At 43.8% G+C, this 18,226-nt stretch overlaps 1 protein-coding gene across 2 annotated transcripts in view; it reads right to left on the reverse strand.

Moving 5' to 3' along the window:
- Nucleotides 1-18,226, reverse strand: part of rgs3a (regulator of G protein signaling 3a) — a gene marked incomplete at its 5' end in the record, with an annotated part of 320,527 nt that overhangs the window by 187,292 nt on the left and 115,009 nt on the right. For both annotated transcript variants that reach the window (XM_084159872.1, XM_084159873.1), the window contains 3 exons: nucleotides 13,860-13,943; nucleotides 16,530-16,843; nucleotides 17,074-17,113. In XM_084159872.1, the coding sequence (XP_084015998.1) occupies nucleotides 13,860-13,943; nucleotides 16,530-16,843; nucleotides 17,074-17,113 (438 nt within the window). The remainder of the gene's footprint in view (nucleotides 1-13,859; nucleotides 13,944-16,529; nucleotides 16,844-17,073; nucleotides 17,114-18,226) is intronic.

Raw genomic sequence — 18,226 nt, forward strand, 5'->3', positions numbered from 1 at the left:
AGCCAGAGCATTTCCAGGCCCGTCTGAAGTTTGCCAATGACCATCTGGATGATCCAGAGGAGGAATGGGAGAACGTCATGTGGTCTGATGAGACAAAAATAGAGCTTTTTGGTCTAAACTCCACTCGCCGTGTTTGGAGGAAGAAGAAGGATGAGTACAACCCCAAGAACACCATCCCAACCGTGAAGCATGGAGGTGGAAACATCATTCTTTGGGGATGCTTTTCTGCAAAGGGGACAGGACGACTGCACCGTATTGAGGGGAGGATGGATGGGGCCATGTATCGCGAGATCTTGGCCAACAACCTCCTTCCCTCAGTAAGAGCATTGAAGATGGGTCGTGGCTGGGTCTTCCAGCATGACAACGACCCAAAACACACAGCCAGGGCAACTAAGGAGTGGATCCGTAAGAAGCATCTCAAGGTCCTGGAGTGGCCTAGCCAGTCTCCAGACCTGAACCCAATAGAAAATCTTTGGAGGGAGCTGAAAGTCCGTATTGCCCAGCGACAGCCCCGAAACCTGAAGGATCTGGAGAAGGTCTGTATGGAGGAGTGGGCCAAAATCCCTGCTGCAGTGTGTGCAAACCTGGTCAAGACCTACAGGAAACGTATGATCTCTGTAATTGCAAACAAAGGTTTCTGTACCAAATATTAAGTTCTGCTTTTCTGATGTATCAAATACTTATGTCATGCAATAAAATGTAAATTCATTACTTAAAAATCATACAATGTGATTTTCTGGATTTTTGTTTTAGATTCCGTCTCTCACAGTTGAAACGTACCTATGATAAAAATTACAGACCTCTACATGCTTTGTAAGTAGGAAAACCTGCAAAATCGGCAGTGTATCAAATACTTGGTCTCCCCACTGTATATATATATATATACAGTGAGGGAAAAAATTATTTGATCCCCTGCTGATTTTGTAGGTTTGCCCACTGACAAAGAAATGGTCAGTCTATAATTTTAATGGTAGGTTTATTTGAACAGTGAGAGACAGAATAACAACAACAAAAATTCCAGAAAAACGTATGTCAAAAATGTTATAAATTGATTTGCATTTTAATGAGGGAAACAAGTATTTGACCCCCTCTCTATCAGAAAGATTTCTGGCTCCCAGGTGTCTTTTATACAGGTAACGAGCTGAGATTAGGAGCACACTCTTAAAGGGAGTGCTCCTAATCTCAGCTTGTTACCTGTATAAAATAAACCTGTCCACAGAAGCAATCAATCAATCAGATTCCAAACTCTCCACCATGGCCAAGACCAAAGAGCTCTCCAAGGATATCAGGGATAAGATTGTAGACCTACACAAGGCTGGAATGGGCTACAAGACCACCGCCAAGCAGCTTGGTGAGAAGGTGACAACAGTTGGTGCGATTATTCGCAAATGGAAGAAACACAAAATAACTGTCAATCTCCCTCGGCCTGGGGCTCCATGCAAGATCTCACCTCGTGGAGTTGCAATGATCATGAGAATGGTGAGGAATCAGCCCAGAACTACACGGGAGGATCTTGTCAATGATCTCAAGGCAGCTGGGACCATAGTCACCAAGAAAACAATTGGTAACACACTACGCCATGAAGGACTGAAATCCTGCAGCGCCCGCAAGGTCACCCTGCTCAAGAAAGCACATATACAGGGCCGTCTGAAGTTTGCCAATGAACATCTGAATGATTCAGAGGAGAACTGGGTGAAAGTGTCGTGGTCAGATGAGACCAAAATCGAGCTCTTTGGCATCAACTCAACTTGCCATGTTTGGAGGAGGAGGAATGCTGCCTATGACCCCAAGAACACCATCCCCACCGTCAAACATGGAGGTGGAAACATTATGCTTTGGGGGTGTTTTTCTGCTAAGGGGACAGGACAACTTCACCACATCAAAGGGACGATGGACGTGGCCATGTACCGTCAAATCTTGGGTGAGAACCTCCTTCCCTCAGCCAGGGCATTGAAAATGGGTCGTGGATGGGTATTCCAGCATGACAATGACCCAAAACACACGGCCAAGGCAACAAAGGACTGGCTCAAGAAGAAGCACATTAAGGTCCTGGAGTGGCCTAGCCAGTCTCCAGACCTTAATCCCATAGAAAATCTGTGGAGGGAGCTGAAGGTTCGAGTTGCCAAACGTCAGGCTCGAAACCTTAATGACTTGGAGAAGATCTGCAAAGAGGAGTGGGACAAAATCCCTCCTGAGATGTTTGCAAACCTGGTGGCCAACTACAAGAAATGTCTGACCTCTGTGATTGCCAACAAGGGTTTTGCCACCAAGTACTAAGTAATGTTTTGCAGAGGGGTCAAATACTTATTTCCCTAATTAAAATGAAAATCAATTCATAACATTTTTGACGTACATTTTTGTGGAATTTTTTGTTGTTATTCTGTCTCTCACTGTTCAAATAAACCTACCATTAAAATTATAGACTGATAATTTCTTTGTCAGTGGGCAAACGCACAAAATCAGCAGGGGATCAAATACTTTTTTCCCTCACTGTATATATATATATATATATATATATATATATATATATATATATATATATAAACATGGGTGATTGGAAGTGATGCAGACAATTACATTCATGGAGGTTACAATCTATCTGCAATATTAAGCTGATCTACCCCCAAGAAAAAAAAAAAAGAAAAAAAAAAAGCATTTGACACTTATAGAATGCTTGTAATTACCCTTCAGTATACCATAGTAACATCTGACCAAAATATCTAAAAACAATGAAGCAGCAAACTTTGTAAAGACCAATACTTGTGTCATTCTCAAAATTTTTGAGCACGACTGTATAAGTTAATGTTATTCTCAGAGGCAACCCGGAACATGTCCCAGTCCGAGTGATTAAAACAATCTTGAAGCATGGATTCCGATTGGTCAGACCAGTGTTGAACTGTCCTTACCATGGGTATTTCTTGTTTGATTTTCTGCCTATAAGAAGGGAGGAGCAGGATGGAGGCGTGATCTGATTTGCCAAAGGGAGGCTGGAGGAGGGCCTTGTAGCCATCCCGGAAAGGAGAGTAGCAATGGTCAAGAGTTTTTGACGCGCGAGTGGCGCTGGCAATGTGTTGATAAAACTTTGGTAGCATTTTCCTAAGATTTGCTTTATTAAAGTCTCCAGCTACAATAAATGTGGCCTCAGGATATGCGATTTCCAGTTTGCACAAAGTCCAGTGTAGTTCCTTGAGAGCCGTCGTGGGGGAATATACAAGGCTGTGACGATGACCGAGGAGAATTCTCTTGGGAGGTAATGCTGTCTGCATTTGATTGTGAGGTATTCTAGGTCGGGTGAACAAAAGGACTTGAGTTCCTGTACGTTACCACAATCACACCATGAGTAGTTAATCATGAAACATACACCTCCGTCTTTCTTTTTCACAGAGAGATCTTTATTCCGGTCTGCGCGATGTACTGAAAACGCAACTGGCTGTATGGACGGGGACAGTATATCCGGCGAGAGCCATGATTCCGTGAAACAGAGTATGTCCCTGATGTCTCTCTGGAAGGAGCTTTTCGCCCTGAGCTCATCTACTTTATTGTTCAGGGACTGAACATTAGCGAGTAATATACTCGGAATTGGTGGATGGTATGCACACCTCCTGAGTCGGACTAAAAGTCCACTCCGAATACCTCTTCTCCGCCGTCGGTGTCTTGGAGCAGTCTCTGGGATAAGTGGAATTTCCTTGGGGGGTACGAACAAAAGGTCCAATTTAGGAATGTCGGATTTCTGGTTAAAATGCTGGTGAATTACCGCCGCTCTAATATCCAAAAGTTATTTCCGTCTGTATGTAATAGTGCAGACGTTCTGAGCTAATAATGTGAGAAATAACACACACAAAAAAACAAATACTGCCAAATTGCTTAGGAGCCAGAAACAGAGCGGCCATGTCTATCAGCACCATATTTTCATCGTCATAACTGCCCTTCTGTGTAAATTTTGACATTTCTCAGAATCATCCAAAATATATTATCAAAATAGATGATAATCTTGATAGTCTTTCAAAATGTTTGATAGATGATAATCTTGATAGTATTTTTAAATGTTTCATAGATTATAATTTTGATAGTCTTTTAAAATGTTTGATAGCTGATAATCTTGATAGTCTTTTAAAATGTTTGATAGATGATGATCTTCATAGTCTTTCAAATGTTTGATAGATGATCATCTTCATAGTCTTTCAAATGTTTGATAGATGATCATCTTGATAGTCTTTTACAATGTTTGATAGATGATAATATCAATCGATAATCTGGGTAGTGCAGGAGTTCTCACCCTGCAATGTCAGAGTAGCTGTGTATCTTGTGTCAGGGACAGAGCATCACACACACAGACACACACACATATAAACACACAAACACACAGACACACACACACATACACAGCCCCTCTCGCCTCTACAAAGTGCCTTCAGAACAGTGTTAAACTGCAACCTTATATGCAACAGGAAGTGTAGTTCACACAGGAAGACAGAGCACCATGGTCTCTAGAGAAACACTGCTTCAACTTCCAAAGCACCCCTAAAGATGACATTTGCATGTTGTGTGTATGCATGACTTATCCAAACCCTAGCTAGTCTAACTTATTAATGAGTTTTTTTACTATTCTTCTGACCCACTAAAGCAAAAGCCTTGCTAACATAGAGAAATATGAAGGTACAGACACCAGTCCACAACTGCTTGCGGTTGAAGCATTTTAAGCACCTAAATTGACTGACTAACTAAACAAACTGGCAGTCACCCTCCCTAAAGACAAATTATAACTGGTACATGTTTGAAGGGTAGGGGGTTGTGGAGGGTGGGGATAAAGGAGTGGGAGGCTTGCGTGTGAGAGAAGAGAAGGGCACACACACTGCCTTCCCAAACTGCCTTCCTTCCTGACCCTAGGGTGTGTGTGTTTCGGGTTGTGCTGTGTCGGGGGTGTGGGGGGGGGGGGGTATTTTTGGCAGAGGGACTTCTCTGTCTCCTGCCTGTCAGTGGATAGGCCAAACAATGAGGCAGGCAGGAGAGAGAACGCCTGATTTTAAGCCTAAACAGACTGGGTTACCCCTCCCCTAGCCCTCTATAACCTACTGTAAAGTGCTAGGTCTCAATGGTGACTGGACTGGCGCTTTGCACTCGAGCTGCTATTAGATGTGTGTGTCAGTTAGTTTTTCAGCATAGCATGTGTATCAGTGAAACTTCACCATACAGGACCGGACCGACACCATACGCTCGCCATAGCCGATGTGAGTAAGACCTTGAAACAGGTCAACATTCACAAGGCCGCAGTGCCAGATGGATTACCAGGACGTGTCCTCCGAGCATGTGCTGACCAATTGGCAAGTGTCTTTACTGACATTTTCAACCTGTCCCTGGCTAAGTCTGTAATACCTACATGTTTCAAGTAGACCACCATAGTCCCTGTGCCCAAGAATACCAAGGAAACCTGCCTAAATGACTACCGACCCGTAGCACTCACGTCTGTAGCCATGAAGTGCTTTAAAAGGCTGGTCATGGCTCACATCAACACCATCATCCCAGAAACCCTAGACCCACTTCAATTTGCACACCGCCCCAACAGATCTACAGATGATGCAATCTCTATTGCACTCAACACTGCCCTTTCCCATCTGGACAAAAGGAACACCTATGTGAGAATGCTGTTCATTGACTACAGCTCAGCACTCAACACCATAGTGCCCTCAAAGCTCATCACTAAGCTAAGGACCCTGGGACTAAACACCACCCTCTGCAACTGGATCCTGGACTTCCTGACGGGCCGCCCCCAGGTGGTAAGGGTAGGCAACAACACATCTGCCACGCTGATCCTCAACACGGGGGCCCGTCAGGGGTTTACTCCCTGTTCACCCATGACTGCGTGGCCAAGCACGACTCCAACACCATCATTAAGTTTGACGACGACACAACGGTGGTAGGCCTGATCATCGACAACGATGAGACACCCTATAGGGAAGAGGTCAGAGACCTGGAGGTGTGGTGCCAGGACAACAACCTCTCCCTCAACATGATCAAGACAAAGGAGATGATCGTGGACTACAAGAAAAGGAGGGCCGAGCACGCCCCCATTCTCATCGACGGGGCTGTAGTGCAGCAGGTTGAGAGCTTCAAGTTCCTTAGTGTCCACATCACCAACAAACAATCATGGTCCAAATACACCAAGACAGTCGTGAAGAGGGCACAACAATGCCTATTCCCCCTCAGGAGACTGAAAAGATTTGGCTTGGGTCCTCAGATCCTCAAAAAGTCCAACAGCTGCACCATAGAGAGCATCCTGACTGGTTGCATCACCGCCTGGTATAGCAACTGCTCAGCCTCTGACCGCAAGGCACTACAGAGGGTAGTGCGTACAGCCCAGTACATCACTGGGGCCAAGCTTCCTGCCATCCAGGACCTCTATATCAGGCGGTGTCAGAGGAAGGCCCTAAAAATTGCTAAAGACTCCAGCCACCCTAGTCATAGACTGTTCTCTCTCCTAACACACGGCAAGTCTAGCTGCTGCTACTCGCTGTTTATTATCTATTATCAATGCATAGTCACTTTACCCCTACCTACAGTTGAAGTCGGAAGTTTACATACACCTTAGCCAAATACATTTAAACAGGGGCGGTGTGTTCAATAGGGCGATATGGGCGACGCACTGCCAAACGGGAAAAGGAAGGGATTTTTTTTCTAATCAATTATATCACGGCAAAAGTAGTTATCAGTGTTGTAATCTAGACGTCTGATCTGCCACAGTGCCACTAAATGTCCAATCAGGCTAAAGTCGTGCTTCAAATGCCCCCCCCCCCCCCCCCCTTTTGGGGCGATTTCAGTCAGGTTGAAAATCGCCCAGAAGTCTGTCATAGACTCCCATGTAAAATCTATTTTTTTCAAATATCAGAGCTTTCAATACAATCTCTATGGGTTTCGAAGGGCTTGCACTTACGCGCTTTCGTCATACGTAACATATAACCATGAACGTAACTAAGAAAAGAGCGGGTAGCAGCGTCAATCAATTCACTACTTCTATCAAAATGGATAGGCTTCAGTGCAACTCGATTGTGTCTTTGAAAGAAGTTCCTTTTTGTCGGCGAACAAATGAAGATAAATTGGCAACGAAACAATTAGGACCTCCCAGACCAAATTTAATAATTCAACAGGTTTCTACTAAAGGGGGGAAGTCCTACACCCGAGGATTTTCCAAAAATTGGTACGAACGAAAAACCTGGCTAGCAGGCTGCGATGTAGCTAATGCAGTCTTCTGCTACCCCCTGCTTACTCTTTCACCCTGAAGGCGGCACGGCAGACAGCACCGCTTGGACAGCGACTGGTGTGTAACGGACATGCACCATCTTTCAGGAAAGATTAAGAAACATGAGCTGTCAAAGACCCACATGGATAGCTGTTTGAGATTGTCTGCTTTGGGGAGAGTGAACATTCCCACTCAACTGGATGAGGGATACAGGCTAGCTGTCCGCCGCCACAACGATGAGGTTAGTGTTGATAATCACAAGTTTACTGGAGAACTGAAACTGACAAGGCTGACAAGATAGGACCCTTTTGTCCATTGTTATTGGATAGGAACAGAACTTATAACCAGCTCCTGACCTAAATAGATCTTAGCACAACATTTTACTCAACATATCATATTCCATATTCACTATAACAAATATATTTACTACGACATTAGCAAGAACCGCCACATCCTCAGCCGGCTAATCCAGTGTGTGAAGTTTTGCGGAGTGTTTGAGTTAGCTTTGCGAGGCAAAGATGAAACTGAGTGCTCCACCAACCCTGGTAAGCCAACACTTTTGAGATCAGTCAATAAATGCTACTGGTATTGACTTCTATGCTGCCCCTGTCTTCATGTTGTTGCTGGACATATCTTTTTTTAAATGTGTGTAGGTCACCTAAATCATCAGAAAAATTGCTTCCCCTGAGAATTTTTTCAGGAGCCGCCACTGCATTTAAACTCAGTTTTTCACAATTCCTGATATTTAATCCTAGTAAAAATTCCCTGTCTTAGGTCAGTTAGGATCACCACTTTATTTTAAGAATGTGAAATGTCAGAATAATTGTCACGCCCTGGCTCTGGGGACTCTTGTATGTTGAGCCAGTGTGTTAGTTTCTTTGTGTAGTATCTATGTTTCGTGTTCTATGTTCTGTTCTAGGTTATGTGTTTCTATGTTGGCCGGGGTGGTTCTCAATCAGAGGCAACGAGAATCAGCTGTTGCTTGTTGTCTCTGATTGGGAACCATACTTAGGCAGCCTGTTGTGCACTTGTGTTTTGTGGGATCTTGTTCCGTGTAGGTTTGTGTTATTGACCGAGGACTTCACGCCTTGGTCCGCTCATTATGACGATCGTGACAATAATAGTAGAGAGAATGATTTATTTCAGCTTTTATTTATTTCATCACATTCCCAGTGGGTCAAAGGTTTACATACACTCAATTAGTATTTGGTAGCATTGCCTTTAAATTTTTTAATTTGGCTCAAACATTTCGGGTAGCCTTCCACAAGCTTCCCACAATAAGTTGGGCGAATTTTGGCCCATTCCTCCTGACAGAGCTGGTGTAACTGAGTCAGGTTCGTAGGCCTCCTTTCTCGCACACACTTTTTCAGTTCTGCCCACACATTTTCTATAGGATTGAGGTCAGGGCTTTGTGATGACCACTCCAATACCTTGACTTTGTTGTCCTTAAGTCATTTTGCCACAACTTTGGAAGTATGCTTGGGGTCATTGTCCATTTGGAAGACCCATTTGCGACCAAGCTTTAACTTCCTGACTGATATCTTGAGATGTTGCTTCAATATATCCACATAATTTTCCTTCCTCATGATGACATCTATTTTGTGAAGTGCAACAGTCCCTCCTGCAGCAAAGCACCCCCACAGCATGATGCTGCCACCCCCATGCTTCACAGTTGGGATGGTGTTCTTCGGCTTGCAAGCCTTCCCCTTTTTCCTCCAAACATAACAATGGTCATTATGGCCAAACAGTTCTATTTTTGTTTAATCACACCAGAGGACATTTCTCCAAAAAGTTCGATCTTTGTCCCCATGTGCAGTTGCAAACCGTAGTCTGGCTTTTGTATGGCGGTTTTGGAGCAGTGGCTTCTTCCTTGCTGAGCGGCCTTTCAGGTTATGCTGATATAGGACTTGTTTTACTGTGGATATAGATACTTTTGTACCTGTTTCCTCCAGCATCTTCACAAGGTCCTTTGCTGTTGTTCTGGGATTGATTTTCACTTTTAGCACCAAAGTACGTTCATCTCTAGGAGACAGAACGCGTCACCTTCCTGAGCGGTATGACGGCTGCGGGGTCCCATGGTGTTTATACTTGCGTACTATTGTTTGTACAGGCGTTTGGGGGAAAAGAATCGGAGTTCTTGGCTGATTTCTTTTGATTTTCCCATGATGTCAAGCAAAGAGTCACTGAGTTTGAAGGTAGGCCTTGAAATACATCCACAGGTACACCTCCAATTGACTCAAATGATGTCAATTAGCCTATCAGAAGCTTCTAAAGCCATGACATCATTTTCTGGAATTTTCCAAGCTGTTTAAAGGCACAGTCAACTTCTGACCCACTGGAATTGTGATACAGTGAATTATAAGTGAAATAATATGTCTGTAAACAATTGTTGGAAAAAGTACTTGTGTCATGCACAATGTAGATGTCCAAACCGATTGCCAAAACTATAGTTTGTTAACATGAAATGTGTGGAGTGGTTGAAAAACGAGTTTTAATGACTCCAACCTAAGTGTATGTAAACTTCCGACTTCAACTGTACATGTACATATTACCTCAATTACCTCGAATAAAACATGTACCCCCGCACATTGACTCGGTACCGGTACCCCCTGTATATAGCCTCGTTATTATTATTTTATTGTTGCTCTTTTATTGTTTACTTTAGTTTAATATAAATATTTTTCTTAACTCTAAGTAAGCATTTCACAGAAAGGTCTACATACTGTTGTATTCGGCGCAAGTGACAAATACAATTTGATTTGATTTTAATATACTATGTCTGTGCACGTGCAATACTGTTTGCAATAAATAATAATGTGTATGCAAATACTTTATGTGCGTGAATGTGTTTGTGTTTGTGTGTGTGTGTCAGTGGCATGTATTTCCCTGTTTCTCTTAACAGAAGGCACAGTACTAACTGTTAAAGGTCAGGCCTCACATTAGTGTTAAACAAACAACACACTCAGTAAAGCCCCTCTGGGCAACACCAAGGAAGCTACAGCAAAGGTATTTTATCATATGCATCAACACAATACAGCAAACAGTGTGTGTAGGCTATGTGTGGGCGGGGTATGTTATTTTTTTTGTGTATGTGGTTTCTATGCAGATCGAGACGATACTGATGGTCTTGCTGTTGTGGTCTGTCGGTCTGTCTGTGTGTGGGTGGGTGAAGTAGGTTGGTGCAGAGATGTCAGTAAGCTTTATCTCTATACTTGCTCTCTACAGAAAAGCACTCAACCACTATTACTTGTGCGTGTGTGTGTGTGAATGCGTGCTTGTGCGCAGGCATATGTGTGTATTTCGATGTGTATGTGTGTGTGGGAGTTTGGTGTGCGCCCAGGGTAGTACGGCCAGTCTTGCATCACCAAGGTAAAAGCTGTAATAATACAGATGTCTGGATGTTAGAGATGTCTGGCCTCACACTGATTATCTACAAACACGAACTGTTAAATATTTGTCTTCTTTTATCAAGTCCCAGCCAGGGGCCACAATTACCATTCAGCTCCGATGCTCTGCTCCGAGACACAGTGAGGATCTGAAAAGCTTATCTGGCACAATGAAAGTGAAAAAACTGTGAAGAATTGGAACAGAAAAGACAATACTTCACAGTACGTATGCAGTACTGTCCATTTTTATCTGCAGTAGACACACACACACACACACACACATGAACACAATTGAAACCCACAGAGCAGGTGATAGAGGGATATTCTAACATCCAGTCCTCCGCACAGAGCCCCCACTCCCTCCCTCTCTCTATCCCTCCTCTCCTGTCTGCTATCAATCAATTAGATATGTCCACAGACCTGAACCCCTCAGGGAGGAAGAGAATGTCAAGAAGACTCATGTCAACAGGGTCAGAGTTGTTTTTTAAGCCAACCCCTCAACAACAACCAAAAAATCACAGCTGATCTCTTTTGTCTTCTCAGGGAGGTGAGAGGGGAATAGATAGGAAGGTCGCCCAGAATCAACCTGTCAGGATGTGCGTTTGAGTGTGTGTGTGTTTGTGAGAGCGAGAGAGAGAGAGAGAGAGAGAGAGAGAGAGAGAGAGAGAGGGGAGAGACTGAGTTGCTGAAAATATCATCTTGCTAAAACTTGACATCACATCACTGTGCATGTATTGAGTGAGGTCAAACACCCTTTCTGCCAACCACCTAGCAAACCCCCCCCCCCCCCCCCCCACACACACACACACACCTCTCCATCACATTTCCTGGACAATATTATCACAATGGCTGCCCAGTTTGGCATGGCTTCCCTATCTCGCTCCGCTCTCTCATTCCCAGAAAACACAGGGTGGAAAACTTCTGTGTATTACATATCCACCCTCATCCACCACAACCTGGTATTGTAGCTTTCCACTAAAGCCAAGTCCAAAGGGAGGTGATCACATTCAACCACCAGTCTATAGAATGACTGCATGACTTACAGGCAGTTACAACTACAAGGGCAAATATGGGCAACATGAGCCCTTTGTACTGTATTGCTCTTTTTGAAGCATTCTCGTAAAAACTGAAATACAGTATGGTTTATAAAATATGAGAGAGAGAGGCAGCAAATGCATTTAGTGAATACTGTATTTGATTGAAACTACTGTCTGGAACCAATGGAACCTCGATGAATCATCAATCAAAAGAAAGTCCCCCAGTCCATTGTACTGTACTGATGATGCTACTCAATGGTTATGTAGCCACTGATAAGTAACTGTAGAGGAAGTTCTGGAGGCCACATGGTTCTCCCACTGATAACACAACACAAAGGTCAGGAAACGTGACAGAGGGAACGAGAGAGAGAACGAGAGAGAGAGAGAGAGAGAGAGAGAGAGAGAGAGAGAGAGAGAGAGAGAGAGAGAGGAGAGAGAGCGAGAGCGAGGAAAAAGAGAGAAGAAGAATGAGAGAGGCAATGGGGGCCACAGGACATTATCATTCCTCAGACCATTGTGTGTATTGTCATGACTTTTTAGTAAGTGTGTGACCCCGGTCAATTTCACTTTATCTCTGGTACTGTATGTGTGTAATACAGTATTGTACAGTAAGCAACATTTACTATAATCTGTGAATTTCAGATAGACAGATAGACCATATATTTTTGTAGTATTATTCAGCAGTTTCCCATTAAATACTGTGCCACAACCTCAACATTTCTTTCAACTATGTTTGCTCTTAAATAACAAGTCAAATATTTCCCAATGAAAATAAATGGATAGAAATTGTGCTGACAATCTAGATATGAATATCAATGTACATTTTCTGTCATAAACAATGACCTATGAATTGCAACTATCGGTATACAGTGTTAATGAGCCATATGGAACAAAGAAAAGTGTTACAAGTAGAAATGACAGCTCACTGATGGTGTGAAGAGGTTTCCCTTTTGTCTAATGTCTATTCCATTTGCTTTGGCAATGTAAACATATGTTTCCCATGCCAATAACGCCATTTGAATTTCATTTCATTTTATTGAGAGAGAGAGAAACAGAGATAGAGAGAGAGACAGACAGAGAGAGACAGAGACAGAGACAGAGATAGAGAGAGAGACAGACAGAGAGAGACAGAGAGAGACAGAGACAGAGACAGAGATAGAGAGAGAGACAGACAGACAGAGAGAGACAGAGAGAGACAGAAACATGGAAAGAGCTAAATAGAAAAGCAAGAGTGCACAGACAGAACAGGACATAAAAGAGAGCTCTATCTCCCCCTCCCTTTTCAAAGAGTTATGAGATGTAGAGTTATTTTGGAACCGAGTTGTCAGCATCGTCTCTATGATAAACCAACTCTATGAAATGGATTCTGGCAAACTAGCAAAAGGTTTGTACCAATGCTAGTCCTGTATCATTGTCTGTGTGAGAGAAGAGAAAGAAGAGAAGAGAAGAGAAGAGAAGAGAAGAGAAGAGAAGAGAAGAGAAGAGAAGAGAAGAGAAGAGAAGAGAAGAGAAGAGAAGAGAAGAGAAGAGAAGAGAAGAGAAGAGAAGAGAAGAGAAGAGAAGAGAAGAGAAGAGAAGAGAAGAGAAGAGAAGAGAAGAGAAGAGAAGAGAAGAGAAGAGAAGAGAAGAGAAGAGAAGAGAAGAGAAGAGAAGAGAAGAGAAGAGAAGAGAGAGAGAAGAGAAGAGAAGAGAGGAGAGGAGAGGAGAGGAGAGGAGAGGAGAGGAGAGGAGAGGAGAGGAGAGGAGAGGAGAGGAGAGGAGAGGAGAGGAGAGGAGAGGAGAGGAGAGGAGAGGAGAGGAGAGGAGAGGAGACATGCCCAACGCAGTGCAGCAGCCACCCAGAGGTTTTTTTAACTGTGGTCTCTTCCTCTGTTTCCTCTGTTCTCTGTTGGTAGCACACAACACACCACAGACAGAGGCACTGGGAGGGTATTTAAGAACATTGACAAGGGCTGGAAAAAATCTCCATAGTGCATTCCAGAAACATTTTGACAGTTAAACAAACCCGAAAAACATTAGCAGTTGTAGAATATGAAGGAAGAGAACTACAGTGGCAGTATAGAGACTTGTGTCAGATACTCACAACATGTTCCTCTCTTAAATACTCTCAGTCAAAAACATTTACATGTCCCATCTTACTTACTGATCCTGACACACACACACACACACACACACACAGACCTCTCGTCAGAAGCCATTTACCTTAATGGAGAGGTGCTTGCTCTCGTGGAGGATCATCTCCTCAGAGACCACCAGAGTCCGTGTGGGGTTACACAGGTCCAGAGGCTGCACACACAGGAGGAGAGTAGAGTTAAGGGTTAGATTGACATTAGATTAAAGTTAGATTAAGTTTAGGCAACATACTAGGAATGAAATGAAGATTACATTATCATCCAGGGCAAAATAGTGCAGTTTAATATCACTTCAAACACACTACATTAACTAATATCACTTATAATGACAGTACACAATACTACAGCCAAAGTCACTGATATATAACTCGTAACACTGCTATTACAGTCCAATATCATTCACAACACTCACAAATACCACTAAATAGAGATACAGATTGATAGACATGTCTGGGAGGGATGTTCTCATGAACATAGCCGTACATGAGGGAGCATGTAGCTACAGTACCATCTCCATTCTGGCTCCAAGCTCCATGCTCTCTGCCCACCAAAGGGAACACTACAGGCTGTGCAGCTGGCGGCTCTCGTGTAGCTACAGTCGCACCAGTCTCTACAGAGATCCTCACAGTGTGAGCTGTGACTGCAGGAATCTGTGAGATGCTCTATAAAGGTCTCAATCTGTGAAGAGGCACTAGGCTAAAAGCGCCAGTGCAGCGGGGTTGTTAGCCACATCCTCTTGTGGACCCGGACTGGAGCTAGAGAGACCACAGGGCTGTTTCACTGTGCAGCTCGGTGACTCAGTTAGTCAGCAGGAAGTACTATTACAGACGATTGTAGAATCCGGGGAAGTGGGTAGTCCAGTTTTGCAATACGATCACACACTGACAGTGGGCATGAGTGCTTGGACGTAGGCATGTAGAGGAAATTTAGTTAATTCTAATGTGTTTATGACAGAAGCATATGTACAGTGGGGAAAAAAGTATTTAGTCAGCCACCAATTGTGCAAGTTCTCCCACTTAAAAAGATGAGAGAGGCCTGTAATTTTCATCATAGGTACACGTCAACTATGACTGACAAACGGAGGGGAAAAAATCCAGAAAATCACATTGTAGGATTTTTCATGAATTTATTTGCAAATTATGGTGGAAAATAAGTATTTGGTCACCTACAAACAAGCAATATTTCTGGCTCTCACAGACCTGTAACTTCTTCTTTAAGGAGGCTCCTCTGTCCTCCACTCGTTACCTGTATTAATGGCACCTGTTTGAACTTGTTATCAGTATAAAAGACACCTGTCCACAACCTCAAACAGTCACACTCCAAACTCCACTATGGCCAAGACCAAAGAGCTGTCAAAGGACACCAGAAACAACATTGTAGACCTGCACCAGGCTGGGAAGACTGAATCTGCAATAGGTAAGCAGCTTGGTTTGAAGAAATCAACTGTGGGAGCAATTATTAGGAAATGGAAGACATACAAGACCACTGATAATCTCCCTCGATCTGGGGCTCCACGCAAGATCTCACCCCGTGGTGTCAAAATGATCACAAGAACGTTGAGCAAAAATCCCAGAACCACACGGGGGGACCTAGTGAATGACCTGCAGAGAGCTGGGACCAAAGTAACAAAGCCTACCATCAGCAACACACTACGCCGCCAGGGACTCAAATCCTGCAGTGCTAGACGTGTCCCCCTGCTTAAGCCAGTACATGTCCAGGCCCGTCTGAAGTTTGCTAGAGTGCATTTGGATGATCCAGAAGAGGATTGGGAGAATGTCATATGGTCAGATGAAACCAAAATAGAACTTTTTGGTAAAAACTCAACTCGTCGTGTTTGGAGGACAAAGAATACTGAGTTGCATCCAAAGAACACCATACCTACTGTGAAGCATGGGGGTGGAAATATCATGCTTTGGGGCTGTTATGCAAAGGGACCAGGACGACTGATCTGTGTAAAGGAAAGAATGAATGGGGCCATGTATCGTGAGATTTTGAGTGAAAACCTCCTTCCATCAGCAAGGGCATTGAAGATGAAATGTGGCTGGGTCTTTCAGCATGACAATGATCCCAAACACACCGCCCGGGCAACAAAGGAGTGGCTTCGTAAGAAGCATTTCAAGGTCCTGGAGTGGCCTAGCCAGTCTCCAGATCTCAACCCCATAGAAAATCTTTGGAGGGAGTTGAAAGTCCGTGTTGCCCAGCGACAGTCCCAAAACATCACTGCTCTAGAGGAGATCTGCATGGAGGAATGGGCCAAAATACCAGCAACAGTGTGTGAAAACCTTGTGAAGACTTACAGAAAACATTTGACCTGTGTCATTGCCAACAAAGGGTATATAACAAAGTATTGAGAAACTTTTGTTATTGACCAAATACTTATTTTCCACCTTAATTTGCAAATAAATTCATAAAAAATCCTACAATGTGATTTTCTGGAAAAAAAATTCTCATTTTGTCTGTCATAGTTGACGTGTACCTATGATGAAAATTACATGCTTCTCTCATCTTTTTAAGTGGGAGAACTTGCACAATTGGTGGCTGACTAAATACTTTTTTTCCCCACTGTAGCTACACACATACCACAGAGAGGAGGAGCATTGCAACAAACATGGTGTGGTTTTCTTCAAAGTTATCCAAATAAAAGGGGAAAACCCCTAATGGCACTAATGGAGAGATGGAAAGATGGTAGTGGAAATATGGTGAGTCACTTATACACACATACACACGCACACACACACACCTGAACAAAAATGGGGAAGATGAGGATCTTGGGTGCTGCTTTGACGTAGCCATAGTTGCTGTGCGGGTTGCCGTGTGGTACATGGGAGCGTACTATAGTACAGTTCTGGTAATTAGCAAAGTTGGAGCTCTGGGCCTGCTGGTAGCTGGGTGGGGGTTGGCCAGAGAGGTTGGCATCGGATGGCTTAGACATCTTGGCATTAGTGGAGCGTCGTAGGAAGGTGGTCCGGCCTGCTAGTCCTACACCCCCAGGCGGGGCACCGCCAGACCCTTGTGTCTGGGGCATGCTGGCCTGACCCGGGTATATCCTCCCTGCTGAGAGACACCACACGCACAAACACACACACACACACACACACACACACACACACACACACACACACACACACACACACACACACACACACACACACACACACACAACACACCACATACATACACACTGGGAGTTAGCCTGGGAACATAAAAGTACAATGGTTATAGATAGAATTGTCCTGACAAACCACATTGTTCATTCAAATCGTAGTCAGTAATACATGGCTTACCCAACGTACCATGGTTGTCCTGGTAGACAGGCCTCAATATCTGAAAGAGACAAAAACATCACAATCAATGGTTCTGTTGACCAATACCATTAAGCAATACACTGCTTTAGGATACTTTCACATGTAATGTAATGTATCCATCTCACCATAATAAATGCCTAACATGAAGTCAAATTGAAGCAATGGTCATGTTGAGCATGGAATGGGGCCACAGACTGTTGGCTGTCTCCATTTCTACTGTACTGCAGTAGGCCTATGTGATATCAGGCCATTGAGCCATGTCACATATTCAATATGTGTGTGTTCAACTCAAGGAATAGACCCAGTGTTCTGATAGCTAATGTGTGCTGTTGATACATGATGGTGACTGTGCTGTTCATTGATTCCTATGGCATTGAGTGACACAGACGTCAACCACACACTGTACTGTACCTTAGCACTATGAATACTAGAGAAGGATGACATTGCCCTTGGAAATTGAATGGTTGATGGAGGGAGCTGATCCTTAACTGTGCCTACAGATAACTACTCAAGCACCCTAGTAACGTTGCCCCTGGAAATGTAATGGGGGAGGGGGGAGCTGATCCTAGAACTTTGCCTAACGATAAGATCTACCCGATATATAAGAAGCCAGGAGAAAGAGGTGACCCAACCAGAGGCATATCAATGGCTGGTACATCCAACTATCTTCCATGATTGATTTCTCTGCTGTGTGTGTTTCAGTGGGGACTGGCTGACAAGATGAAACCAAATCATCATGGATTGTATGCCTGCTCTGACCTGTGACCAGGCTGACCAGGCTGAGGAGGATAGATGCTCATTTACCCCATGCTTCAAAGTTTGGATTTAGTCTGAAATGTTCTATCCTCTTATTTCCATCCACTTTGGCAACTGCTTTATCTACATTTTTCCTTTCCTCTACTTTCTCCCTCTTCTGCTGTACCCTTCATCCATCCATAATTGCCTCTCTCTACCCCATTAATCCCTTCTACTTCTTACAACCATTATTCCAACCTGTTGATGTACTACCCATATCTACTCTGTTCCCTATCCCATGTTTCCCATAGGGAAGGTGATTAATGGGGGGTTTCCCTCTCTTATCCCTCTCTCGCCCTCTCTCGCTATCCCCTCATCTGCATCCTATCCCCACTCC

The sequence above is a fragment of the Coregonus lavaretus genome (genome assembly GCF_964263955.1).
Source record: "Coregonus lavaretus genome assembly, chromosome: 4".
Taxonomy (NCBI): domain Eukaryota; kingdom Metazoa; phylum Chordata; class Actinopteri; order Salmoniformes; family Salmonidae; genus Coregonus; species Coregonus lavaretus.